At 56.6% G+C, this 27,360-nt stretch overlaps 1 protein-coding gene across 1 annotated transcript in view; it reads left to right on the top strand.

Moving 5' to 3' along the window:
• The window catches only part of GRIP2 (glutamate receptor interacting protein 2), a 33,666-nt gene extending 12,061 nt beyond the window's left edge, over nucleotides 1-21,605 (top strand). Inside the window, exons 8-24 of the mRNA XM_006206774.4 lie at nucleotides 69-216; nucleotides 324-493; nucleotides 2,453-2,578; nucleotides 2,906-3,055; nucleotides 5,527-5,713; nucleotides 6,157-6,302; nucleotides 6,990-7,070; nucleotides 8,581-8,647; nucleotides 8,745-8,890; nucleotides 9,721-9,865; nucleotides 11,840-11,979; nucleotides 12,530-12,709; nucleotides 13,720-13,891; nucleotides 15,544-15,649; nucleotides 19,010-19,153; nucleotides 19,844-19,990; nucleotides 20,860-21,605. Of these exons, the coding sequence (XP_006206836.1) occupies nucleotides 69-216; nucleotides 324-493; nucleotides 2,453-2,578; nucleotides 2,906-3,055; nucleotides 5,527-5,713; nucleotides 6,157-6,302; nucleotides 6,990-7,070; nucleotides 8,581-8,647; nucleotides 8,745-8,890; nucleotides 9,721-9,865; nucleotides 11,840-11,979; nucleotides 12,530-12,709; nucleotides 13,720-13,891; nucleotides 15,544-15,649; nucleotides 19,010-19,153; nucleotides 19,844-19,990; nucleotides 20,860-21,018 (2,414 nt within the window). The 3' untranslated portion in view covers nucleotides 21,019-21,605. The remainder of the gene's footprint in view (nucleotides 1-68; nucleotides 217-323; nucleotides 494-2,452; nucleotides 2,579-2,905; nucleotides 3,056-5,526; nucleotides 5,714-6,156; nucleotides 6,303-6,989; nucleotides 7,071-8,580; nucleotides 8,648-8,744; nucleotides 8,891-9,720; nucleotides 9,866-11,839; nucleotides 11,980-12,529; nucleotides 12,710-13,719; nucleotides 13,892-15,543; nucleotides 15,650-19,009; nucleotides 19,154-19,843; nucleotides 19,991-20,859) is intronic.
• The last annotated feature ends 5,755 nt before the right edge of the window (nucleotides 21,606-27,360 follow it).

Genomic DNA, 27,360 nt, shown 5'->3' on the forward strand with positions numbered 1-27,360 from the left:
AGCGTTGAATTGAAATGGAGGGAGGTGCCCAATGTTTGCATTTCAGCCTCTTTCCTTCCCTGTACCAGACACAGTGGCCAACGCGTCGGGGCCCTTGATAGTGGAAATAACCAAGACGCCGGGGTCGGCCCTGGGGATCTCACTCACCACCAGCTCCCACCGGAACAAGCCGGTCATCACCATCGACCGCATCAAGCCAGCCAGCGTGGTGGACAGGTGAGGCTCATGCCGGGGGCCGCCACGATGTCGGGGTGCAGGGGTGAGGCCGCCCAGAGCTCCATCTGGCCAGATCAGCCTCCCCCTCTGCTCCCCATCCCGGCCAGGAGTGGGGCCCTGCACGCCGGAGACCACATCCTGTCCATCGATGGCACCAGCACGGAACACTACTCGCTGCTTGAGGCCACCAAGCTCCTGGCCAGTGTGTCGGAGAAAGTGCGTCTGGAGATCTTGCCTGCGCCCCAAAGCCGGCGGCCCCTGAAGCCCTCAGAAGCAGGTAGGTCCCCTTAACAAACCTCAGGGCCCAAACTCTAGCTTATGGAGAGAGGTGCATAAGTCCCAGAGGCCCAGGACTAAAGCTCTGAGCAGGCTAAAACTTACTGATAAACAGTGTCCATTCCTACTGGGAAGCCCCAAGTAAGTGCACCAGTAAAGGTGGAGAGATGGGGCAGAGAAACAACGTGGGTGTTTGTACTGACAGTTTGCTGGTCTGGATGCCCCCAAAGCTAGTCCCATCACTGGTTGTATTAATAGAAATATAAAGGCTAGAACAAGGGAGGGGACAGTCCTTCTCTGCTCTGTGCTACTCAGAGTTTGGATCCTGGGCTCCGCTCAGGGCCCTTGGCAGATCCAGAGGAGGCAACCAGGCAGTCAGGGAGGCTCCCGGGGACTCCCAGCCTGGAGCAGCCAGCAGTTCTAAAACCTGAGGGAGCAGATGGTCTGGGGTTCCAGACGGCAGAGCTGGGGTGGAGGGTGGTCATGGGGAGGTAGCGTCCTGCTCAGGGCAAGGAAGTGCCTCCAGCAACCAGACCCTGGGCTTTGAGTTCATGCCCAGCTTTGTCCCCAGCGGCTGGCCCAGTGCTTCAGCCTCCCTGAGCCTTAGTTGCCTCACCTGTAAATAGGAGTGAGGACCTGAGTGCACAGGGCTTGGTCAGGCCGGTCAGGCTGTGAATTCCAGCCCTAGGGCACAGTGCGGGGGGCAAGGATGGAGCCTGCCCTCCCCACCGCCGCCCTTTGCACGCCTGATACTCCCAAGAGAAAAATAATTGCCCAGATCAGATGTGGGGGGACCGGCCTCGGGGAGGGCCCATCTCTGCAGTCTCTGCCAGGATCTGGAGAGGCCCCGACAAGCCACAGCAGGGGCTCTGGGGCTTGAGGCTGCATCATCTGTCCTCCCCCCATTATTGCACACCTGCTGTGGTGCTGGGGCTCCCTTGGGTCACCTGGTCACCCCCGGGACAAGTCTACGAGGTCGATTTTCCCATGTTACAGAGGCGCTGAGGCTCCGAGCAGTGCAGTACCTTCCAAGGGAACACAGCTGCTGACGGTCCTCTTGCTCTCACTGAATGAGCCTCTGCTAAGTGCCAGGCCCTGCTCTGAGCACATCACACGTATTAGCTCATTCTGCTCCTCCCTGTTACGCTAGGAAGTAGACACTGTCTTTGTCCTATATTACAGATGATGCACAGAGGGGCTAAGTGACAGGTTCCGCTCTCCAGCTGGCCAGTGATGGAGCCAGGACTGGACCCCCAGAGTCAGCCCAACCCCTGGGTGGGGGTGGGGGCGGGGGCTCCGTGCAGGGAAGCAGAATCCATGGGCTGAGATTACCAGGGCCTCACTCATCCAGCCAAGAACACGTCGCAGCAGGCTGGACCCCCAAAGTCCCAGAGGAAGGAGGAAGCAGAACAGGACCCAGGGCAGTCAGGAGGGGGTGTCACAAGGCAGCCAGTTTGGAGGAGCAGGTGGGGGAGGTCGGGAGGCAGGATCTGGTAGAGGGTCCAGTCCCGGCTCCGTCACTGCCGGCCAAGGCTGCCAGGGCTACAGTGCAGCGACAGATCCCAAGGGAGCTGCGGCGGGACACGTCTGCAAACTGCACTCCTCCAAGCTGCCTGGCCAGGGCTTGGGCTCAGAGCCAGTCAGCCTGGTTTGGATCCTGCTCCACGACCCCTCCCAGCCGGTCTCGGCCTAAGGCCGCTTTCCCTCCGTGTCCCTGCCTCTCGGGATGCTGTGGGGCTGAGCCCCGAGCATAGTGCCCGGCACACAGTGGCGTCCAGGGCCCGTGAGGGAATCTCGGATGCCTAGCTTGGCTCGGGAAACTCAGGATGTCCTGTTCCCACTTTCCCTGCCTCTCCTCGCGGTGGTGACGGGAACTCAGCCTCCAGGGGTGTGGCGATGCAGACCCGCTCCGCCCCTAACGCCTGGCTTCTCTCTTCTCTCTCCTCTTCCTCCGCTGCAGTGAAGGTGCAGAGGAGCGAGCGGCCGCATCGCTGGGACCCCTGCGTGCCCTCTTGCCACAGCCCCCGGCCTGGCCACTGCAGGACGCCCACCTGGGCCACCCCTGCTGGCCAGGACCAGAGCCGATGTAAAGTGCCCTCCCTGCTGTCACTCTCCCCGTTTCCTAGGGAGGGGCGTGAGCCTGTCCTGTGGGGAAGGGAACCAAGCCCCAGAGAAGTCAGGGGGCCCTGCAGCAGCACCTCGCACATACCTTAGTGACGAGATGGGCCCCGGCCTGGCTGCTGGGTTTCACCAGGTCTTTGGAAACCCTGTAGGCTTTGAGGCCCAGAGGGGGAGAGACTTGCCTGAAGTCACACAGCAAGCGTGGTGGAGGGGCAAAGGCACCCCTGTGTCTCCCTGTGGCAGCGTGCAGGGCCCTGCTGGGGCTCACGGGGCTGTGCTCTCATCTCCCTAGCCTTGTCCTCATCTCCCTTTTCCTCGCCGACCATGAACCACGCCTTTCCCTGCACCAACCCCAGCACCCTTCCTCGTGGATCCCAGCCTATGAGCCCCCGGACCACAATGGGGCGGAGGAGGCAGCGAAGACGGGAACACAAGAGCTCATGTAAGCCATGGTCTCTTCCCTCGCCTCTGGGCTGCCTGTATACCTGAGAGAGAGAATTGCCAAAGGGTGTGGAGCATTTTGGGCAGGACCCTGCAGGGGCTATGTGTCGGGGAGAAGCATTAAGTAGCATGTGTAGTACACCAGGCTGCCATGGGTGGTTGGGCAGGTTGTGCACTGCACAAGGGCACACCTGAAGGGTGACAGTTACTTTGTACACTTTGTCTTATATTTTATTTTGAAAAATTTCCAGCAGGTGGTGGCAAAGTGTCTTGAGGAAAGGATGCCTTTTCAGATTTGCATCAAGTTCTCACAGTAACTCCATTTCATTTTTGTCTCATTCAGCCTCTGGTCCATTCAAGGGGAAAGTCTGAGTGTGGTGTTACTTTGTCTTTATCACTTCTCTGACATTTGTTAATTTTCTCTTAAGACAGAGACATACAGGCCTGAGACTAGCCATCCAGAGTGTAGTAATTTTCAGTTTTACTAGATATATATTTCTACTTGACTTTTGCTTGTAAACCTTTCTCTTTAAGATTACTCTATATAGTTTCTTTTGAAATGAGATATTTTAGTGTTTTTTTAATGAATAAACATAAAGACAAATAGTCGTGAATGATCATGCAGGAGGCATGTGGAAGTAGCAAAAATCATGAGAATACCCAGAATTCTGAAGTCTTTTCTGGGAAAAGTCTTTGTTGATGTTGAGGTTGCTCCTAGCTTCCTTCCATGTGAGTTGCAGAGGCCCCCAGGAATAATGGAAGGTCAGGCTGGGCCATTTGAGATTGAACTGGGAAAGGAAAGAGAAATATAAATCATCTGGCACATGAAGGGAGCTAAATATGGTTATGAGCTTCCTGGCAGCCAATGTGAAAAGGGAAACAATTCAGGGTCAGATGATAGATAAGATACTCCTTTACCAACCACTTTTGTCACCCACTGAAGCTGGGGATGTGTCAGTGAAAAGATTCAGAAGTGTTTTTCACAGGCAGAAGCTTATCTCCATAAGCTGCAGACCCCTGGAACCCCTTACTTGTCTCCTTCCTTAATGATTTCAGTTAATTAATTAGTTAAACAAAAATTTTTGAACACCTCCAATGTTCCAGGTACCATTCTTATCATTAGGAATGTAAATAATGAATATAACTCTAATAACACAATATACCCAATAATAAAATTTACACATTTTGTAATATGTAAAATATAGTAAAATATAGTATAAATAAATAATATATAAATAATAAAAAATATATATAATATACATAATATATATAAAATATATATAATACGTATATATAATATATACAATATACAAAATTTACACATTTTGTAATATGTAAAATATGTAAAATATAGTATAAATAAATAATATATAAAGACACAATAGTATAATTAATAGTAGAATGAAATACAATAAATTTTGCTTAATAAATGATACCCAATATCCATATTAATAATACGCATGTATTATATAGTGGAATATAAAACAAAATATATTAAATAACATATCAAATAGTTAAACAGTTACCACACTATCCAGAAATGCCACTCCTTAAGTATATGCCCAAGAGAAATGAAAACGTGTCATCTTCACCCAAAAACATATATACAAATGTTCATACAGTGTTACTTGTAATATCCGAAAGATAGAAACAGCCTACGTGTCCATCAAATGATGAGTGGCTTAAAAAAATGCAGTATCATCATACAATGGGATATTTGCCTCGAAAAGGAAGGAAGGTTAGATCTGTGCTACAGCGTGAATGAACCCGGAAAACATTATGCTAAGTGAAAGAAGCCAGACACAAAAGACCACGTGTTATTTGATTCCATTGATATGAAATGTCCAAAACAGGCAAATCTCTAGACACAGAAAGTACATTTGTGGTTGCCATGGGCTGGAAGATACGGGAGGATTTGGGTGATTAACTAAAGGAAAAAGGGTTTCTGAAAATATTCTAAAATTGATTTGAGGTGATGGTTATACAACTTGACTATACTAAATATTCAATATGTTAAAAACCAGTGAATTGGTTTTGGAACTCTAGGGGGGTGAATACTGTGGTCGCTCAATTGTATCTCAATAAAGCCATTACCAAAAATAGCATAACATATACTACCATACCTAACAGTAATGTAATATAATGTGATATCTGTATGGTATAATAATAAAAGAAACTATAACAGAATGCCACATTAATGCCATCATATCACTGACCCTCAGAGCCCCTGTTTTGCAACATGAGAGTCCCAGGAGCTGTCTTCCTTACTCCTTGCTACAGCTCCAGCACGTAGGACTCATGATCCCAATGTTCAGATGAGGAGACCAAGGCTCAGAATGGGCCGTGACTTGGCCCAGCCCCAGGGCGGTCAGGCCTCCCGCTCACCTGCCCCTCTGACGAGGGTGGGTGGGCTCTGGCAGGAAGGTCTCACTGGGACCGTGCCCCTGAGCGCTGTGCCCGCCTGTCCCGCAGTGTCGCTGTCCTCCAGCACGGTGGGGCCCGGCGGCCAGATCGTGCACACGGAGACCACAGAGGTCGTGCTCTGTGGAGACCCCCTCAGCGGCTTCGGCCTCCAGCTGCAGGGCGGCATCTTTGCCACCGAGACCCTGTCCTCCCCACCACTCGTGCGCTTCATCGAGCCCGACAGCCCGGCTGAGAGGTGAGCCTGCTGCTCCTCCCCATTGGCCCCTAGTCACACGCCAAGCCTGGCTGCACAGTTGTTTCTCATTAACCATCACACCACTCCCCATCACTGGCCCCATTTGGCGGGTGAGGAATCTGAGGCTCAGAGAAGCTGACTCACTTGCTCAGGGTAACACAGCTCACGAGTGACCCAGAACTGGAACCCCTGTCTGTCTGAAGTCAGAGTCCTCTATATACATCTCATGAGGCATGGCATCATTCCCACTGGACAGAGAAACTGAGGTCCAGCCAGAGGCCTGTGGTAATTTGCCTGAGCATTTACACCTGGCCCAGGGTGGAGCTGAGCGTTACAACCCAGCCCGGGAGGTGGGGCCCAGGTTTGGGCCTGGCCCGGCTCCTGCGCCATGTTCCCATCTCCCAACGGGGCCTCTTCTCTCTGCCGGGCCGCCCCGGGTTCAGGTGTGGGCTGCTGCAGGTGGGGGACCGTGTCCTGTCCATCAACGGCATCGCCACCGAGGACGGGACGATGGAGGAGGCCAACCAGCTGCTGCGGGACGCGGCGCTGGCGCACAAGGTGGTGCTGGAGGTGGAGTTCGACGTGGCTGGTGAGTGATGCCCCAAGCTCTCTCCTCGTGCCTCCTGCAAATGCTCCTCCCCCTCTCCCCCTCCCGTCGCATTTGCGGGGTGTCCCCGAGCACTAATGGTGGGGAAGACGGCAGTGGCCGGGGAGGAAGGAATTGCACACACCAGTGTGAGTGCTGATGAGAGGTTTTTGCAATGAAACTGGAGCTAGGGGGTGGGTGGCAGAGCTTGTGCAAAGACCCAAACAGTGACTGTTAGAATTCTGGTTCTGATTTGGACACTAGGTACTTTGGACGGGTCTCTTCCTCCCCCACCCTCAGCTCCCCTCACTGTGAAATAGTGCATAGAATTCTACCGCGGGGCGTGTTGTTTGGGTTAGATGAGATAAATCACATGAAAGCCGCAGCTGAGGCCGGGCACGTGGGAGGTGCTCCGTAGGTCTGCGTTGCTGGATCCGAATGGGTTTGGCTTGGCCGTGGGGCCCCGGCAGCAGCGTGAGGTCTGGGTTCCAGTCCCGACTCTGCTCTGACCGGGAGGGCACTTGTCTCGGACAAGTCTGCCCACCGTGCCTGTTTCCACATCGGTGGGTGGTCGAAGCAGGATGGGGTTGGGATGGCGACTTTTTGGGGTCCCTCCCCACTGGACCAGAATGGGCGTGGGGCGGGGGCTCCTGCCCTGGGTCTCACGCAGGCTCGTGTCTGTCTGCGCAGAGTCCGTCATCCCGAGCAGTGGCACCTTCCACGTGAAGCTGCCCAAGAGGCGCGGCGTGGAGCTGGGCATCACCATCAGCTGTGAGTCCCCGCCCCGCCCGCCCGCCCCCACTGCCGGGCAGGCCACGCACCCCCTGGCCCGGGGGGTGGCTCAGCGTCCCTCTGCTGCTGTGCCCAGCTGTGTGTCCTCAGGCGAGACCCGGGCTTCTCGAAGCCTCCATTTCCCATTCTGCACAATGGGAGTCTCCTGGTCTTTGGGCCTTTGGGGTCTAGGGGTGGTTAAGTGGTTTGTAAGGCACCAGATACATGGGCAAGGTTTGGTTTCCTGTTCATCTCTGTGTTCCCAGGGCCCCGAAAAGGCCTGGAACACAGTGGGAGCTTAATTCATGTTTGCCAAAAGAATGAAAGTGAGGGGCTGCAGAATGCAGGCAGAAGGGCAGAATGCAGAAGCAGGGGAACGGTTGGGACCCCTGGCCCCCGTCTGCCTCAGGAAGAGCCCGGGTCCCCTGACCTCCTCTCCTGCCGTCTCCCCAGCCGCACCTGGGAGGGCGCCCTGTCCAGAGGGGCCGCTGAAGCAGCTCCTTCCTGCCCCCGACACCGAGGCCAGTAGAGGCGGGAGTTTAAGCAGATGGAGGGCAGAAGCCTCCTCCAGTCCAGGAACCTCTGGGCCGGGCCACAGGGGCGGTGGCCCAGGATGTCCAGGAAACAAGGCGCCCATTCAAGGCAGGCTAAAAATTTCCCTACATTTTCCCAGCAGACTAATTGGGAGGCGCCTTTGTGTCATTTGCAGAGATGCCACGTGGGCCAGAGGGGCCGCCTTATACCTCACTCACGAGAAAGCCCATTGGCCCACATGGACTCTTCACGAACACTCAGCTGCCCGTTGTCTTAGGTCATGCCCCCAGGAGTAGCTGCTCCCGGCAGGAGCCGGGTGCAGGGGGTTTCTCGAGGAGGGCTCTTAGGATCGACACCTGTGAGGGGAGAAGGTGCTCTGCCAGCCTCACTGCGAGTCTTAGCTGGGGAGGCCTTGGGAGCGGTCCTGAGCTGAGGCTGGCAGCCGGGCCTGGGCGCCCCTGCGAGGACCAGTCCTTGGGGTTAGCGTGGCCTCGGAAGGGGCTGCTCCCTGGCCCAAGGCAGTCCCCAGCGGGATCCTGCTGTGAGCCGCCAAAGCCAGTGTTCCCTGCAGCTGGGGAGGGAAGAACTCCGTTGTTGAAGGGCCACCTAGTTCTGGGGCCTGGCCCTGTGCCGGGTGCTGGGGGCACAGACGCCAGCCAGCCCCTCTGGGAGCTCCGTTTGCTGGGGGCTGGGCTGAGCAGAGGGGGAAGGGGGCTGATGGGGACCGAGCGCCCTGTGCGCGCCAAGATCCGTGGCGGGTGCGCGCCCGCTTCATCTCGTGTCTGACGTCCCTGAACTCTGCAGCACCACCCCCATGGCAGAGGGGACACAGGCACCGAGAGGGGAGCTGACTGGCTCGTGGCCGCCCAGCCAGGGAGCAGTGGGAATGGGGCGTGTGGCTTCGAGTCCGTGCCCAACCCCGGGGCCCCTGAGGCTGAGAGACCACAGGTGGGACTCGTGGCCTCTTTACCCCCAGCGGCTAGCAGGAAGCGAGGCGAGCCCCTGATCATCTCCGACATCAAGAAAGGCAGCGTGGCGCACAGGTAGGGGTGTCCTGGGCAGGGCGGGGCATGGCTGGTGGGGGTGGCTCCGGTGCCAGCATGCACCGGGCTCCTTCCCACCCCCACCTGGCTCCTGCAGGACCGGCACCCTTGAGCCAGGTGACAAGTTGCTGGCCATCGACAATATCCGCCTGGACAACTGTCCCATGGAGGACGCCGTGCAAATCCTGCGGCAGTGCGAGGACCTGGTGAAGCTGAAGATTCGGAAGGACGAGGACAACTCCGGTAAGAGCCCTGGCCCGCCGCCTCGCTAGGCCACCCTCCGCCCAGCGGACTCCGCAAGGAGGGACAGTGGTGGGTGCCACCCAGGGTGAACGCACAGCAGGCTTCTCGCTGCTGCGGGGCTGGGCTTCTCCAAGGGCCCTTGTGAGGTCGGCAGGAGTTTGAGATGCTACCCGGATGGTCCAGGTCCCACACAAAGCAGCTGCAGGCAGATGGCGAGGGGTGAGTGCGGGGGGGAGCCCCGCGACAGGGGTGGCTGTGAATAAGCAGAGGGGACGGAAGTGAGTGAACTGGACAGAAGACATTTTCAAAATACGGGTTGGGTAGGCAGAAGGGAGGGCGAGGGCTGCGGCAACTGGAGAGAACCTTGTATTTGAGGGGCAGCCGCCAACTCCTGCCCCGGGAAGGAGGGCCACTTGTGTGCAGATTTCTGTTTTTCTAAAGGAAGACTGGAAATCTCTGTTTTTATCATCGATATTATTATCATCTTTATCGTGGTTATTTTGTGTGGTCTCTGAAACTGTTATTTTAAAAATGTTGGTCCCATGTTTCTTTTCTTTCTTTTTTAAAATGGTGTTTGGGGGGAAGAAAGTATTTCTGGAGGCAGAAGATGGCCTCAGATGGTGCCGTATACAGTCTGGCATGAGGGAACGGGTAGACTAATGACTGAGGGGACGGATGAACTGATGGCTGAGGAAATGGATGAGTGTGATGAGTAAGTGCCCCAGAGCCTGGCAAGGGCTGGCAGTGCCCATTCCTGGCCCGGCGCTGTGCCGGCCCCCCCACCCCCGGCCCTGGCCCTGGCCCTGGCCCTGAAGCGTCCCCCCTTGCAGACGAGCAGGAGACCACAGGTGCCATCAGCTACACGGTGGAGCTGAAGCGCTACGGGGGCCCCCTGGGCATCACCATCTCGGGCACAGAGGAGCCGTTTGACCCCATTGTCATCTCGGGCCTCACCAAGCGTGGTCTGGCTGAGAGGTGAGCGGGGACCCTCGGGGGTGGGAGCTGTGCTTTGGGATCAGCCCAGCTGGTCCCGGCCTGTCCCTGCCCTCTCCGGGCCAGCCCTGGCCGACCTGCCAGCTCAGGTCGGTGCCGGACGAGTGTGTGCTCATCCCTCTGCTCTCCCGCCTGGTGATCCCGCTGTTCCCAGAAAGTCATCACTGTGGGCCCTTCTGGAGCACCTGCTGGTGCCTCATAGTCCAGGCGTCACCCTGGCCCTGGGTCCCAGCGCAGCCTGGGCCATCTCTTGAGGCATTGGGGGCCCCCTGCTGTCCTCTCCCCTAGAAAGGGTCCCCAGAAATGGCAGCTGGGAGAGCTGTGAGGAGAGGGGTGTCCCAGGCTGTCCAGATTAGAGGGGAAGCAGGTGGATCTGGGCCCAGAAGTGGAACTGGCCCCACGGGGGTCACAGGGAGGCCACCTCGTGTGGGTGAGGGGAGCTTTCTCCGGGCAGCTTTGCAGTGAGCTCTGGGCCCAGGAATGAGCTGCCTGTAAAGGGGAGCCTGGCCTGGCAGGCAGGATGGGCCCCCGGAGGAGGACACAGCACTGGGGGGACCACACCAGGGTGGGGTGGGGCTGGAGGATGGGAGGGATTCTGGGGCTGAAGCTCTGCAGGACTTCGACCTGCTGGTGTCTGTGCTCCTGGAGCGCCCCCTGCTGGACGCCCAGCAGACTGCAGAGGCCAGTGTGGACCATTCTGACCTCAAAGGTCTTCATCAACTCCCGCATTTTCTGGTCCTCCTGTGTGCCAGCCCACAACAGACAACCCCCTGCCTTCGCCTGGCTGATCTCAGTCTGCCCTGTCCAGCTACACTATAATGGAGGCCACATATTTATTTATAAACTTTTTAGTAGCCACATTAGAAAAGTAAAAAAGACATTAAAAAATCTTAAGTATATATTTATTTCAACATGTAATCAATATAAAAATTATCAACAAAATATTTTACATTCTTTTCATATTATGTCTTCAGTATTTTACTGAAGGCCCTCGGGGAGCTTGCCGGGCAGTTCTGGGTGTCAAGGGGCACGACCCTCCGTGAGCTCCCACCTGGGGTGAAGTCCCCACCCCAGTCCTCTGCCTCCTCCTCCCCCTCCCAGGTCAGCGCCTGCTGCAACGTCTCCCCGCCCTCAGGCCGGGCTGCTTCTCAGAATCCCCTTCCCTGGCCCGGCTCCCAGAGGTACTATTTAATTGGCCAGGGGGAGGGGCGAGGTGTCTGCAATTTTAAAAAGCTCCTTAGGTAATTCTAACAGTATCCAGGCAGAGAACCACGGGGCGACTGCAAAGCTGCTGCCTGGTCTGTCAGCCCCCAAGCCCCTTTGTGAAGTCACCTGGGTCCCTGGGGATTTTGCTCATTCTCAGGTGGGGAAACTGAGGCCCAGGGAGAGGGAAAGGCTACCTATGGATTTCAGCTGGAGGGAAGCATGAATTCATTCCACCCATCTACCCTTCCACTGTAATTTGATAAAATAAGTATTATCACTCTTACGTTACAGATTAAAGAACTTTAAAATCTTGTTTTTCTTTTTAATGGAGGTGTAGGGGATGGAACCCAGGACCGCGTGCATGCTAAGCATGTGCTCTACCACTGAGCTATACCCACCCCTCAGATGAAAGAACTGAGACTCAGGGAAGCTATGAAACTGGCTTAAGACCACATAGCTAGTATTTGGCAGCTAGTATGCGGGATTCAGACCATCCTCAAAACTCATGCTGGACACTGGTTCCAGAACCTCACTTTAGAGTTGAGCAGGAAAATCCCCTCCCACATACTAGACTTGTACCTCTATTAATGCAACCTACAGTCACACTCACTTCTTTTTTCCCACAGGTGGGTTTAACTAGGGTCAACTAGGTTTGTGCTTTGGGGTTCCTGAGTTCTCTGAGGGCAGACCCCGACTTCAAGGCCCTGAGTATCTAACTCTCACCCTCTCTACCCTGTGCCCCCCCCCCAGGACTGGCGCTATCCACGTTGGGGACCGTATCCTGGCCATCAACAGTGTTAGCCTCAAGGGCCGGCCACTGAGTGAGGCCATCCACCTCTTGCAGGTGGCTGGCGAGACCGTCACCCTGAAGATCAAGAAGCAGTTAGACCGTGAGCCTCGTCACCCAGCCCGCTTGGGAAGGGAGATGCCCCTGAGCCTCTGTGCCAGGCTTTGTCTGCCCAGCCTCCCAGAAGTCTCCCTTGCTGTGTGGAAGCGGGAGGGTACCTGGGACAGGGAGGAGCCCAGGCTCCGGGTGAGGGGCCCGAGGTCACACAGCTGGTGTGGGGCACCCTGGGCTCTTCCTCACCACCTGCCTGCCAGCAGAACCATACATTCCTCAGTTTCCCCTGAATTTGTCCCCCATGCTTTGGTAGGAAGTGGACCGAGCCTGCACTTTAGAGGCTTCCTTCTAATCCGGGCTCTAATGTTGCTCACCACGTGACCTTGGACACGTTGTGCAGCCTCCCTGAGCCTCGGTTTTCCTGTCTGTGAAATGGGTTTGCCTGTTAGCCTGCCTCCACCTTGCACGTCAGATTGCCCAGTGGGGAGCTCAGGGCCTGTAAGTCCCCACGCCAGACCCAAGTGGGGACTGAGGCTTGTGGAGTGTCTGGGTCTCCGAGGTCAGAAGCCAGTGGCCGTGACAGCCCCCTTTCCTCCCAGGCCCCCTCCCAGCCCACAAATCGGGCAGCCTCAGCGAAGCCAGTGATGCGGATGAGGACCCACCAGAGGCGCTGAAAGGAGGCCTGCTGGCAGCCCGGGCCTCGCCCGCCGTGCCCAGTGTGGACAGCGCCGTGGAGTCCTGGGGCAGTTCGGCCACGGAGGGTGGCTTTGGGGGCCCAGGTAATAACACCTTGGGCCTTGGATGAGCACTGTGTCCTCTCTGGGCCTCTGTAGGGGCTGTTCCTGCTGCCTCCCCCACCCCTTTGCTCCTCTCCTGCCAGCTCCATCCTGTAGGGACATGCTTCCTGAAAGCAGACCCGAATGGGCCCTGGGAGCCATTCTGGGGGCCCCTCGCTCCTCAGAGTGCGGACCGCAGGCCTTCCGGGCTTTGACTGGCACCCAGGGCATCACCCATTCAGCTGCCCCCCACCAGGCTCAGGCCCAAGCCGGTCTTCCTTCTGCTGCCTCCTCCATTCCCTGCCCGGAGCCTGGCACACGGCCAGTGCTCAGTGCTCTGCGTCCAATTGAAGACGAGACAGAAAGCCCCTGCCCACCCCATTTTACTAGACCTGCTTGGCTGGACACCCCTAGGGCACCCCCGAGGACACAAGCTCCCCTGCCCATGCACGTTGAGACCCATGGGAGGCCTCCGGGCATCTGATCTAGTGGTTGGCCTTCTGGCCTCTGTAACCCAGAACCACAGGGACTCCCCAAGACCCAGCTCACAGTGAAGTGAGGCCTCTGGGGGCCTCAGCTGGCCCTCAGCCCTGGTCCTCCCTCACCAGGTACCTGTCTGCTCTGCATCTCAGCTCTCCAGTCTCCAGAACTGGTCAGCATCTCTCAGCTCACCCACCCGGGGCAGGACCTGCAGAGCCCACCTTGGCGGGGGTGGGGGTGGTCAGAATGGTGGACCTCCCTCTCAGGCAGGGGTTGGCCCAGCCAAACCCTGTGGAGCTGTCATGGGGTCCCAGCACCCGGCGTGAACTCTTTCTGCTGATGATCAGGAGATCCAGGGGTTCTAGGGTGGGGACCCAGCTATCAGGGGCCCTCAGGGGGACTCTGGGTAGTCAGGCAGGCCCAGAGAGGGCAAAGACCTCTCCGGGGCTGCCCAGCATGGCTGGAGATGGGGCAGGAGGAGGGCACGCTAAGGGCACAGAGAGGACATGGGCGGCCTTCTCTCCACCTGCCAGGTTGCTACACTCCTCAGGCAGCCACCCGGGGAGTGACCCCCCAGGAGTGGCGGCCCAGCCGGCTGAGAAGCAGTCCCCCACCAGCCGAGCCCCGGAGGACAAGCTGTACCCCAGCCCCCACGGATGAGAGCTTCCCCGAGGAGGAGGAGGAGGACTGGGAGCCGCCAGCGAGGTCTGTGGTGGGAGCGCCCCGAAGGGGAGACGGCTAGCTCTCCCTGCTGGGATGGCGGGGGTAGCGGGTCTCTGCGCCAAAGCAGTGGGGGCCGTGGGTGGGTCTTGTCTGGCCCCCGGGGGGGCACCTCCTAGGAGAGGAGAGGAAGCCTTGAGCCCGCATCTAGGGGGGCCGAGACGGGGAGGCTGTGCTGGGGGCGGGCTCAGCGGGGGCAAAGGTGTGCAGGTGGGCAGCGGCCCGGTGTCCCTTCCCCCGCCTGGTGATGTGCTGTCCTCAGAAGAGCGGCAGCAGACTGAGAACTGGAACCCAGGCCCTGCGGACGCAGCCCAGAGTGCAGTGGCCTCAGTTCATGGTCACGAGCGCCAGCCCTGGGCTGTGGATGTGGTGGGTTTTGTAGTGTCGGCTTCGAAGGACTCGGCCGACCTGGGCGGAGAGCAGGCCCCAGGGAGCAGTGCTGTTCCTCTTGCGGCCCGCGCCGCCCGCTCCCATCTGTGCTGTTGGTCAGGCAGTTCCTTCTGCCTAGAAGGCTGTTCCCTCCCCTCTCCTGGCCAACGCCCACGCATCCTTTAGGCCCAGCTGAAGCTGCCCTGCCTCTGGGAGGCGTCCCTGACTTACTCAGGCAGAAAGCACCCTCCCTCCCTCCGCTGGTACCCACGGCTGCTCCCGTGAGCCTCCTGGTGGCACTGGCCACCTTGGGTCTGCCTGGTTGATCACCTGGCTGTTGTGTCTTCTCTGCGGCCCCCCTCGCTCAGCCCAGCAGCCAGTCGGTGCTCACACTTACTCTGTGAGCGACCCTCAGCTCCATAAGAACAGGGCACACGCCTTATTCACTGTCACTCCTGGGCCCAGCAGGGGGCCTGGCTCAGACTGTCTGTAGAATTGACTTGAATGGAGCGAATGTCCGTCAGCCTCAGTCTTCTTGCCTCTGAAATGGGAAGGGAAGGAGGCAACTCTTTGGCATCATTGTCCCTGCGGCTCCCAAGGAGAGGCTGCCCGTGTGCCTTTGTAAGAGAGAAATTGTTCTGCACACCATGGCACACTTCGTAACGGCCAGGGCCTGGCAGACTCTGTCAAGTGTGGAAATGAGGCTCGTTAGTGTTCTAAGGAGACCTGATTTTAGTGCTGATAAGGGGCCAGGCATCCTGCAGTGGGAGGTGTGGTGGGGCTCGGCCCCTTCCCAAGCCCCAACACTCCATCCTCTCCATCCATCCGTGTCCTTGCTGGCTCCAGCTCTGTCCCTGTCACTGTCCTGCGATGCCATGTGTCTGGGTGGGGCCAGAGGGCTGGCCTCTGAGGGTACACCATAGATCTCCTCTCTGTCTGTCTGTCCTTCTGTGTCTCTGTCTCTCTCTTCCCAGGCGTCCTGTGTCACCGCTCTCCACCCCGTCTCATCTGCCCCTGTTCTAACTGGCCACCGACAGTCCTGGTTGCCCCTAACTGCGTCTTCCCCCCATTCCGTGTCACCAACCACTACCCCGGGGCCCCAGCACTGCCACCGAGGATGCCTGCCTGCCTGCCTGCCCGCCCGCCCACCCTGTGGCCCCTTGAGCCCGACGCAGGGCCCCGGGGCCCCGAAGACTCCTCAGGCCCCAGCCCGCCTGCCCGTCCACCTGCCTGCCAGGAGTTGATGCTCTCTGGTTCCTACGTTACAGCCCAGCCCCCGGCCCCGCCCGCGAGGAGGGCTTCTGGCGCACGTTCGGGGAGGCCCTCGAAGACCTGGAGTCTTGTGGTCAGTCAGAGCTGCTGAGGGAGCTGGAGGTACGGCCCCCGCCCACAGGCCCGCAGGGCACGCGTGCCTGGCACGCTGGTGGGTGTGCCCCTTGGGGGGCGAGCGCCTTGATGGGATGCTGTTCACGTGTAACACGCACGCGTGCATTCACCTGTCACCTCCACGTACAGGTGCCTTCACACGTGCACAGACTGCATGGACACGTGTGCAAGTGTGCCTGAGCGCACTGTGGTGTGACATGCTGGGGTCTGTGCACATGTGAGCATGTTTGGCATCATTGTGTGTGCACTGGGAGCATACGTGTGTGCATGTGAGCTTGCTCTATGTATGCACAAAAGCTATGTGTACTGTCAGAACATGTGGGAGTGCACACTTGGGTGCACGGGGCAGTTGTGGTGTCTGTGCATGCGTGTGCAATACGTGGATGTGGTTGTGAGCACGCCCAGTGGAAGCGTGGATGTCAACCCTGGGGACGAGGGACCAGAGGAGCCGAGAGGTGAACGCAGCCTTTGTGTGAGGTCAGCACTGCTGGTGACGGAGCAGGCTGCCTAGGGCGCCCGGGGAGGCTGTCGCCGGGTCACTTCTGAAGGTCCTTCAGACTCTGAGAGCAGCAGTTTACACTTCTGCTTCTTCGTGCTTTTGCCCCATTTTCATCCCTAAAATTGTTGACTGGGCTCTTTTTATTTTTATTTTTTCCTCTTTCTCAGTCTTGCCAGTTACTAGACTCCTCAGAGAACCAGGTTTGGGTTTTGTTAATTATCTCATGTTTCCATCTTACTCGTTTTCGTGTTCAGCTTTGATATTGCCTTCTTTCTGCTTGATTTGTGTTGAAGTCCTGATGCTTCTCCCGGCTCCTCAGCTCCCTGATTCTCCAGCTTTCTCGTTTTCTAGCACGGTGCATTTAAATCCACGACTACCGGCAAGCGCAGGCTGGGCCACGTCCCACAAGTGTTAATTCGGGGTACCTACCTTTACGGTCTGTTCAATTCCAGCTATTTTTAAAATTTCAATTGTGATTTTTACTTAAATCCTTTAATTATTCAGAAGTGGGGTTTCTGGTTTTGAACTGCATATTTTTGGTTTTATTTATTTTTTAATCCATATTTTAAAAACCGCTTTATATTGGGTTGTGAAAATGTGTTCAATTTGATATTAATTCTTCGCGGTTGTTAAGACGTCTTAGTTAATGTGGAATTTTAGTCAACACCTACTTAGCTCCATCAGCGTGTTGGACCCATTGTTTTGCTCACCGTTGCTTCTTGTACTTCGCTCTCTTCCTTCCGAGTTCATCCTTTACAGCGTTCTTTCAGTCAGAGTCTTTAGGTGGTAAATTCTTTTAGGCTTTGTGTCCTGAAAAATGCCTTTACTTCACCCCAGCTCTTGAATGATTGTTGAGTATGAAGCTCAGGCCTGCTCAGGCCTTGAAGATGTTACTCGATTGTCTTCTGGCAACAATTGCTGCCCATTGTTGCTCCTTTTCTTCCCCGTGGCTTTGAGCGTTTATCTGTGACAGCTGGCTCTTTTACTGTGATGTGTCTCATTGTGAGTCTGTTTTTATTTGTCTTACTAAAGACTCAGTCTGGGTTTTTTTTCTTTTTTTTCCAGTCCGAGCACTCTTTTTTTCCTTCTGTGAGGGGAAATTCCTCTTCATTGTACCTTAAATATTGCCTCTCCTTTCCTACCTCCTCTGGTACTGCTGTTAGTATATCCACGCCCCCTTCTGTCAGACGTGCCTCTCAACTTTTCTTTCACATTTTCTCTGTGCTGTGTCCTATTTGCTTTCCTTCATCTGTCTTCCAGTTCACTAATTCTCTCCGTGGCCGTATTTATTCTCCTGCTCAACCCATTTCCTACATGCTGTATTTCATTTCTACATCTTTTATTTCTGTAATTTCTTTTTATTTTTCAAATCTTTATTGTCTGTTTTCTTAGTATTTTCTCTTCATTTTCTTATTTTTCTGTGCATTTTAAACAGACTTGTTTTTAAAAGTTTCTTTTGAGTTCTGTATTTGTCTCGTTCCCTGGGTGTGAATTCACCTGTTATGTCTATAGGCAGGTAGACTTTTTATTTCAGCAGTGGTTAGACTTGTAGGCATCCCACAGGTGCCCAGCGTTGTTGAAGCATTTCTGAGGTAATTCCTCACACGTCTTTGCTGGGGCTTTTGAACTTGACCGGTTCCAGACCAGTTTTTCACATTGATTTGCCAGCTTGGTGTTTCTACTACACGATTTGTGGAAGGCAGATTCTGTATAACACCAGATTTTGTATAATGTTACAGGTAAGATGTATATCCTCCCATCCCACCAACCCTCCATCTCCATCTGTGGGTTTCCCAGTCTGAATGTGAATGCCTTTCCCTCAGGACCACAAACTTGCTGCTCTCAGCACAGAGCACAGAAGTGATCACTCTGCCCACCCTTCTTCCCTCATCACGCCTGATGGTTCACCTCTGAGACATGTCCTAACTCCATCCCTCTCTCCTTCCCAACTGTCTCCATCCCTGTCCAGGCCACAGTCACCTTTTGCTTGGACAGCTACATGGTCCTGAATGGGTCTCCCTCCCGGCTTCCCTTCCCGCCTCTGCAGTCCGTTCTCCACCCAGCAGCTGGAAGATGCTTCTAAATCCACAGACCTGGTCCTGTCACCCCCACCTCTGCTAAAACCCTTCAGAGTCTCCCTGGGCTCTTGGGATAAAGTTGTTTCCTACTGTGGTCCCCAGGGTGCTGTAGGGCCCACCCTCTGCCCCCGCCCCCCAGCCCCGTCCCGTGCACCCTCTCCAGGCGCGGGGCACCTGTCCACACCTGCCCGTCACCAGGGTTTTGCTCACGCTATTCCTTCTGCCTGCTGGGGACTCTCCTCCTGACCCCCTTCCTGCTCATCTTTCAGGTCTCAGCTCAGAAAGCTTCCCTGACCCCTCACACTGACTAGATCCTCCATCCTAGCCTCTCATCTTCTGTGTACCTGGCCTGTGACACTTACTGCCACGTGTCATTTCATCTTCTTTATTTTTGCAGTTAGCACGTTAGCAGAGTGCTTAAGACCCTCGACACTGGAGTCAGACGCTCAGTTCACATCTTAATCTCTTGAAGCCTCAGTTTCCTCATCTGTAAAGTTGGGGGAGGGGAATGGTGTTTGCCTGTCTCAAAATACTGTAGAGCATAAAATGAGTTCTGGGTGTGAAGTGCTTAGAACAGTGATTACTGTTCTGATTCATAGTGTGATTGATCAGTGGCCTCTCACCCCCGCTCCCCGCACCCATTAGTGGGCTGACAGCCCCAGGAGGGCAGGGACACCACTGTGACTGGGACGGCTGGCATGTAGTCGGTGTCCGTAGATGGCGGCCCCCAGACAGCGAGAAGCATCTGAGTGGAGGGCCGTGTCCCCCCAGGCGTCCATCATGACGGGCACCGTGCAGAGCGTGGCCCCGGAGGGCAGGCCTGGCCACCGGCCGTGGAGGAGGAGCCGGCAGGTACGCGCTGCCCCAGGAGACACGCAGGAGCTGCTGCTGCCGTCGCCCTTGGAGACCCACAAGGTGGGTGCCAGGGCGGGCGCTGCCGCGAGGGCTCGCCATGGCTCCAGGCGGGCCGCCCGCCCCTCCGGGCTTCGTTCTCCACCGTCGTAAGACACAGATTTTGTGCTAGGTTGAGTCTACTTCAAGTAGACTTTTCCCCACTTTAATTATTGTGTGTGTGTGTGTGTGTGTAATATAAAGGCTTATAATACATGTGTATGTGCATATATATATATATGTATATATCTCACTACCTTAAACGAGAAGCCAGAATCTTTGCCATAGGTTACTACCTAAGAAAACAAAATACATCGGGGAGAAAAGATGTCTCGTCCAGTAGCCCTCGGAAGTCGCTGAGCCTGAAGCCAGCAGTTTGGTGGATGGGGAGGTGGGAAATTAAGAGGGTGGGGAGACCCCATGGCTGCCTCTTGGAGACATCCTCCTGGGTGGCAGGGGGAAGACTGGAGAAGGACAGAAAGGAGCTGGCTTCCCGTGGCCTCTGGTGAGACTGAGTGCTGCGGGCTGAGGGTCTGCGGGGGGCGGGGGGCGCACCAGGGCGGAGGCTCGGGGCAGGGCGCCCAGCCCGTGGGGGAGGTCGGCCGGCCGGCGGGTGCGGGCCGGGGCCGGAGGCCTCGGGTGCCAGACCAAGGGACTCGGGCGACTGGGCCCAAAGGGCAGAGCTTCAGGGACCTTTTCCCCCTCTGCTCCCAGGTGACGCTGCACAAGGACCCCGTACGGAGTGACTTCGGTTTCAGCGTCTCAGACGGCCTCCTGGAGAAGGGCGTCTACGTCCACACGGTGCGCCCCGACGGGCCCGCCCAGCGCGGGGGCCTCCGGCCCTTCGACAGGGTCCTCCAGGTAACACTGGGCTGGGGAGAAAGCCCCACTCCTGCGCTGGCGGAGCAGCTTTAGGCGGGTCGCCTGCCCTCTCTGAGCCGGTCTCCTCGTCTGCGAGCAGGGAGTGACAGCACAGTGGTGTTGCCAGGTTAGGCTAAGTTACGCTGCAATAACAACCCCAAGCCTCAGGGGCTGAATCCACCGGCACGTCATGTGCCGCTTACACCCCAGGCCGGCATGGGCCTTGCTCCACCGGGGCTGGCGGGGGCTCCACCCTCTTGTAATTGCCTCAGCCTCCACGGCAGAGGAAAGGGGACTGGAAAGTCACCGAGGGCTTTCTCCTGCCCGTCCCCTTCACAGCCCGTTGGCCAGAACCAAGCCCCGTGACCTCACCGCCCGCAGGGCAGCGGGGAAAGCTGGGGCAGCTGGAGGCTGCGGGGCGGCCCTGGCCCTGCCTGTCCCAGGCCCCGGCTACTTTGGTTCCCTCGGTGTGATTTCTGCCCGATTTGTGCTAAGTTTACTGATACATGTTTTCTCTGAATTGAAGTTTTTTTCAAGTTAAATTTATTTTAAAAGGAAACTTTTCATCTCAATCAGGATTGAAAACCCAGCACCCCTTCCTTGAAATGGAAGGTCCATGTTTAATAGAAACAAGGCAGAGTTGCCGCCTCGGAGGCAGGAGGCTGGGCATGTGGTCTGCTGGTTCCGTTTGAGGATGGAGAGAGGCAGGTGTTGGGGGGAGGGCGCACGGAAGGAGGGAAGGCATTATGTGATGGTGCCTGCCTGTGTGGAAGCCTTGCAGAGGCCCCGGGGTCTGGGCTGAGCGGGACCCGCATGTCAGGAGCCCCAGGGCTGAGCTGCCGCCGCCTTTCCCTTGGCTGTGCCTGCAGGTCAACCACGTGCGCACGCGGGACCTGGACTGCTGCCTGACGGTGCCGCTCCTGGCTGAGGCGGGGGACGTCCTGGAGCTGGTCATCAGCCGCAACCCGCTGGCCCAGGGCAGCCGGGCCCCCCGAGCGCCAGGCCCCAGCGGCCCCCGGATGCTCTGAAGTCAGCACGTGGTCTGGACACCGAAGGGGCCACCTGGGGAGATCCTGGCTCCCAGACCTGTAGCTGGGCTGGAGAGGTGGCCACCCACTCGTCCGTCTGTCCGTCTGGCAGATGCTGAGCCGGAGACAGGACTTCGTTCTCCAGTTCTGTGGTAATGGGCTGCCAGGTCCAGCTGGAGTGACATCTAGGTCTTTCTCCATGTTGGCTCCAAGATGCCCAGAGGGGCCCTGCCCGCAGGGGTCCACATAGGCTGCTTGGGGCGGGAAGGAGGAGGGTCTGGGGCACAGCCTCCTCGGAAGAGTGTCTGGTGCGGGGCCAGCTCAGCTCAGTGCAGGGAGCGCTTTCTCCCAGCAGAGCCATGGGGCTGGAATGAGCTGTCAGGGAGGCGTGAGCTCCCTGTTTTGGGAGGTGAGCAAGTGGGAGCTGATACGCCCGTGCAGCCGTGGGCCGCGGCATCCCAGCGATCTGTCACACGGGCTGGGGTGGTCAACATCCCCATGGGGGAGCCTTTAGGGTGAGGCTGGAGGCTCCTTCAGCTGGACAGCCTCCCTCCAGGAAGGCTGCTGCTCAGGTAGGAGCCCAGGCCCTTCCCTTCTCCAGGATTCTTGTGTTCGGGGCTCGCCAGCGCCCCCACCTTGGAGGCTCTATGCTGGGGTGTCTGGGGTCCCAGGAGTGGCCCTTGGAGGGGTTCTTTCATTTCTGCCTCTGTGATTGGAGACCATGGCTCTGGGCTGACGGGGCAAGCTCAGGGGCAGTTTTGGGCTGTCAGCCCCACCTGCCTCTTTTGTAGGACGCGTGGTCACTGACCCACATGGATACCTGCCTCTCAGCCCAGGCCTTCCAGGTGGGAGGGGGTCCTTCTGGGACAAAAGACCCAGGGGTTTCCATTCGCCTGCTGTTACAGTGAAGATGGGAAAACCGTGGAAACAGGACTAATACTAGATGGTACCACCTCTCTCCACTATCCGAATCGGTGCAGGAGAGAAGCAGGGACGTGGGGGCAGACAGACAGGCAGGGAGAGAGGCTGGAGCAATGTCTGTTCTCTCTCACGCCCAGGGGCGACAGTGTCAGAAGTGGTCGTTCAGGGGCGTTTATTCCCACTGGCAGTCTGGAAGCACCAGCAGCCCTCATTTCTGCAGCCCAGAAACCTTTCGGGTTTTGAGAAGGACAGGGTGCCTCCATCTGGTGGTCCGGGCTGTGGGCGCTGGAATGGGGTGGACAGGCGGGATTCAGCCAGGTCTGGGGACTTGCTTTGCCCCCGCTCAGCTCTTAACAGGGTCTCAGGAAAAGAGGTGGGCACCCACTCCCTCCTGCCTCCTCCTCTACCCCTGTGACCCCGGGAGCCCTGAAAAATGCACTTCCACTCAAGGGACTGGGTGGGGAGATGAGGTCTGTCCTCTTCACCCCAGGGCACTGCGCGGTTGCCGTGTGAACCCGTCCGGTCTGACCCCCCTGGACAATCAAGGTGTACAGTCAGTCTCCGGGCAGGGGCCGGCCTCCCTCTCAGGGTGGAACCATCTCCCCTGCCCACGCTCTCCCTGAGGGCCTGCCCCCTGGCCCCAGCTTCCTCCCACCTTGGCCCTCCATGCCCTCCCCAGAGAGCGGAGAGCGCTATGGCTGGGCCGCCCAGTGCCTCTGCCAACTCAGATTCCCATGTCAACGTCTGCCCCAGGGTGAAACGGCTTGGGCCCCCGTCCCAGGGGCACCGAGCGAAAACCAAGAGCCCTCAGCTTGCGGAGGGGGGAACAGCAGAGACATGGCCACTGCAGCCTCAGCTGTGTGACCCTCAGCCAGTGGCCAGCCTCTCTGGGCCTCTGTCAAGGGACGGGGCTGGATGGGACACTCTCCCAGGGCCTCTTGGCGACTGCAGGCGAGGGAAGACGCGTCTTGACCCTGACCCGCGCTCCCCCTCCCCGGGCCGAGGCCTCTGCCACTTCCCCCAGACGTATGCAACCAGGCCCGAGGGTGGCCCTGCTCCGGCCTTCTCATATGCAATAGTCCTTTTGGCTTCTCCTGGGGCTTGCTCACCCCAGAACTCACATCTCCCGACGCCTGTCCCCAGTGAGTGTCCTGCCTGCCTATGCATTTTGGGTACAGCCCCTGCGACATGCTCCTGCCACCCCCTAAAAGCTGTATTTTTCTCTGGCTGAGATTCGAGCATATTCCTTGTAAAGTATTTTTCTACACAGGGTTTTCTTAGGGCTCTCGGGAAGCACAACTCGCCCAGGGGCGGCAGGTTAAGGCCAGCTGGGCCTGCGTGGGGCCCGCGGCTAAATCTGACCACCAGGGGCTGCGGTGACTTGGGAACTGGGGGTGGGGTGCTGTGGGGACGACTTTTTAAGAATAAAATTATTTAAATGCACCTGGAGTAGAGCGTCTGCTTTTTAAAAAATACCACAGGCCGGTGAGCCCTATCAGAGTACGCGTGCTTTCCACACGAGAGCAAATAACTAAAGTTACACGGACCCGCAAAAGACCCAGAATCGCCAAAGCCACCCTGAGGGGAAGAGCGAGGCTGGAGGCCTAGCGCTCCCAGACGTCAGACACCACTGCAGGGCTGCGGCAACCACGCCAGCGCGGCACCGGCACAGGAGCAGGCACGCGGTCAGTGGGGCGGAACAGAGACAAACCCGCGGACTTACGGTCAGTCAGGCTTTGACAAAAGAGGCAAGAACATACAGTGGAGTAAAGACAGGCTCTTGGGCACGTGGTGCTGGGAAAGCCGGACGGCCGCGTGCAGAGCGCCCCCTCACACAGACACAGAAATGAACTCAAAATGCTTGAAGACTTCAACACAGGACAGGCAAAGCATTCTGACATAAATTACAGTAGTATTTCAGTAGTAGAAATAAGAGCAAAAATGAACAAACGGGACCTAATCAAATGTATAAGCTTTGGCACAGCAATGAAAACCATTAGCGAAATGAAAAGACAACCCCTATGGACTGGGGGAGGATGTTTGCCGGTCATGTTACTGACAAGGGCTTAATTTCCAGAACATATAAACAGCCCAGTATCAAGACAAGCACCTCGATCAAAGCTGAGCAGCAGACCTAAACAGACACTTCTCTGAAGAAGACATACACACGGCCAACAGGCACACGAAAAGATGCTCACCACCACTAAATACCAGGGAAATGCAAATGAAACTACAATGAGGGATCGTCTCACACCAGTCAGAGTGGCCAATGTTCAAAAGTCCACAAACAATAAATGCTGGAGAGGGCGTGGGGAAAGGGGACCCTCCCACACTGCTGGTGGGAATGTAGTCTGGTGCAGCCATTATGGAAAACAGGATGGAGATTCCTCAGAAAACTAAAACTAGACTTGCCATAGGATCCAGCAATCCCACTCCTGGGCATATATCTGGAGGGAACTCTAACTCAGAAGACACCTGCACCCCAGTGTTCACAGCAGCACTATGTACAGTAGCCAAGACATGGAGGCAACCTAAATGTCCATCGACAGATGCCTGGATAAAGAAGCTGGGGTATACTTAGACAATGGAATATTATTCAGCCATAAAAAGGAATGAAGTAACACCATTTGCAGCAACATGGATGGAGCTGGAGATGACCATATGCAGTGAAGTCAGTCGCACAGAGAAGTCACACAAACACCATATGTTCTCACTTGCACATGGAATCTAACATGTGATGCAAACGAACGAACTTACAAAACAAGCAGGCTCACAGATACAGAACATAAACTTATGGTTACCAGAGGGGAAAGGCAGGGAGGGATAAGTTAGGAGTTCGGGATTAGCAGACACAAACTACTACGTATAAAATAGACAACAAAGTCCTCCTGTGCAGCACGGGGAACTATATTCAATACCTTGTTATAACCTGTAATGGAAAAGAGTCTGAAAAAGAATGTGTAACTGAGACTCTGCTGCACACCTGAAGCTAACACAACACTGTAAACCAACTACACTTCAATTAAATAAGTCCATCACAGTCACAGGCTGGCAAGGGTCAGCTTCTGTTTGGATCATGTCACAGCTCGCCTGCTTTTGATTAATTCATCAATTCGTCCATTCATAAAGTGCGGTGCACTGTGCACCCCTGTGCCCCCAGGAAAACAGCATGAACAAGACAGATGAGGTCCTGTCTGCAGGGGCTTGCATCCCTGTGGAAGACTGAACCCTCGAGGGAATCCTAAGGAGTCACTCCAGGAGGTAGAGTGCAGCGGAGAGGACGGGAGAGTCATGGGGCAGAGTGATGAGGGCCTTTAGGTCAGGGGTTGGGAAGGTGACGTTTGTGCCGAGACGTGAAGGACGTGAGGAGCCTGTGGAGACCTGAAGGAAGTGTCCCAGGCAGCAGGCACAGCACGTGCAAAGGCCCTGAGGTGGAAGGAGCTTGGGGGCCTTGAGAAGAGAAAGGAGGCCTAGAAGGGGCGTGGGGTTGGAGGGCGCAGGGCCCAGTGGTGAGGACTTGGGTGGGGACCGGGTTCTATTCTGTGTGCAGGGGACGCCACTGAGGCAGGTGAGTGGGGCCCGCTGTACGGAGTCCCTTTAGTCTGGGTGGGGGCCCAGCGACGCCCCTGGGTCTCTGCAGGGCCTGCAGGGCAGGATCAGCGCAGAGGGCAGTGCTGGCCTCACCGGCGGGGACCGCAGCTCCGTGTGGGCAGAGGAAGAGTCCCTTCCCAGCAGCTGTGCAGGATGGAGTGGGCACCCTGTCTTGGGAGGGTGCAGGCAGGGGCGGGGCCAGTTGTGCACAGGGCACTGCTGCTCTCCCTGCTACTGGGTAGGGACGGACTGCGGAGAGAGGTGTGGGCGGGCTCGGCAAGAGGGAGAGGCCGCAGGGGTCCCATGGCCTGGCTGCACTGTCCTGAGTGCTTGCCAGGAACATTCCCTAGAGCCTCCCAGCAGCGTTGGGAGACGGCTGTTGTCCTGACATCAGAGAGCAGGGAAGGGGGCAGGGAGGTTAAGGAAACTACACAGCAGAGAGAGATGGAACCAGGACATGAACACCGCCAGGTGGTCAGGACACTCAGGGAGGGAGGGAGGGAGGGAGGTGGACAGAGTCGGGGGCGGAGTTCCCAGATCATTGCCTACGTATGAGTTACTGGGAAGGAATTTTTTGGTCCAGGAGGTTGGAGAAAGGACCCCACGAGCCCCCGACCTCGCCCACTCACGAAGGTGGGTCAGTGGAGAGGGAGCCTGCCCAAGCGTGGACCCGCTCTGCGGCCCCAGGGAGGCCAGGCCCCTCTCCTGGCCCCCGGTTCCCCATCTGTAACAGCGGGCTGGGCTCCTGACGCCCCAGGCCAGCCTCGTCTAAGCAACCACTGACCTGTGGGTCCTAACTGGCCTCCTCTCTGAGGTCTCGGTGTCCGTGGCATCATCTCTCCAGGGCCGGTCACTCCCCGCCTCCCAGCGGCCTCCGTCCTCCCGGGTTTGGGCGGGAGCAAGTGGCGGCACCTGGTGCGCGCGGAGCTCCGCCTCCAACGTCCCCGCCCCGAAGGGCGGCGCTTTACTCCCGGGGAGGCCTCGGCTCAGGTGCCTGAGCTGAGCTCGCCCAGAGGCAGCGGGGCGCAAGGGCAGAAGCCGCAGAGCCAGCCAGGGAGTCTGTGCACCTGGGTGTGACTCCGGAATCTTCCAGGGACCTGCGCGCCCCAAGGCAAACCAGCCCCCTCCGTGATCCCACGTCTCCAACCTCGGGGGTAGCGCCCCCTTTGGAGGAGTGTCCTGGGGCAGGACTGAAAGCCCTTTGTAAACTGCAAAGTGCTGGCCAGACCTAAAGAGAAACAGCTGCATCAGATCCGAACCCACGCGTTTTGGATCTTAAAAAGGAAACGTTTATTTTCATGTTATAAGGTGATTACAAACTCCTCTAAAAAAAAAGCAAAGATGAATTTAAAATATCGATATACATATTATCTAAAAAGCCAAAGAGGAAAAGAAAAACCCTGCAAAATGCAGGGATTCAGATCAGAAAACATTTATACACAAAAGCTTGTATCCTGCAAGACTGAATTACACACCAAGGATCTTACACAAATACAAATGCTCCTCCACAGAAGAGTCTCTTGTTGGTTGATTTCTTATTTTTACAAAAGTTTAAAATATCTTAAAAATATTCTGCAGTTTTAAAAAAATGTCCTGATGAGCCAGACATATTTCTGGAAGGAGGCAAGACCCACGTTCTCAGCTTTCTCTTGTGCTAAATACAGTCACAGTTGCTAGGGGTTCGGAAATTAATTGGGTAAAAGAAAAAAAAAAGGAGCCAACGTCTCAGTTTGAAGCCAAATATATAACAAGATGCTCCAGTCCCTCAGGGAACATGGCAGAACATGTCTGTAGTGACACCCAGAAGACAACGGAATACAGCTTCCTAGT

This window comes from Vicugna pacos, chromosome 17, assembly GCF_048564905.1.
Source record: "Vicugna pacos chromosome 17, VicPac4, whole genome shotgun sequence".
In the NCBI taxonomy this organism is placed as follows: domain Eukaryota; kingdom Metazoa; phylum Chordata; class Mammalia; order Artiodactyla; family Camelidae; genus Vicugna; species Vicugna pacos.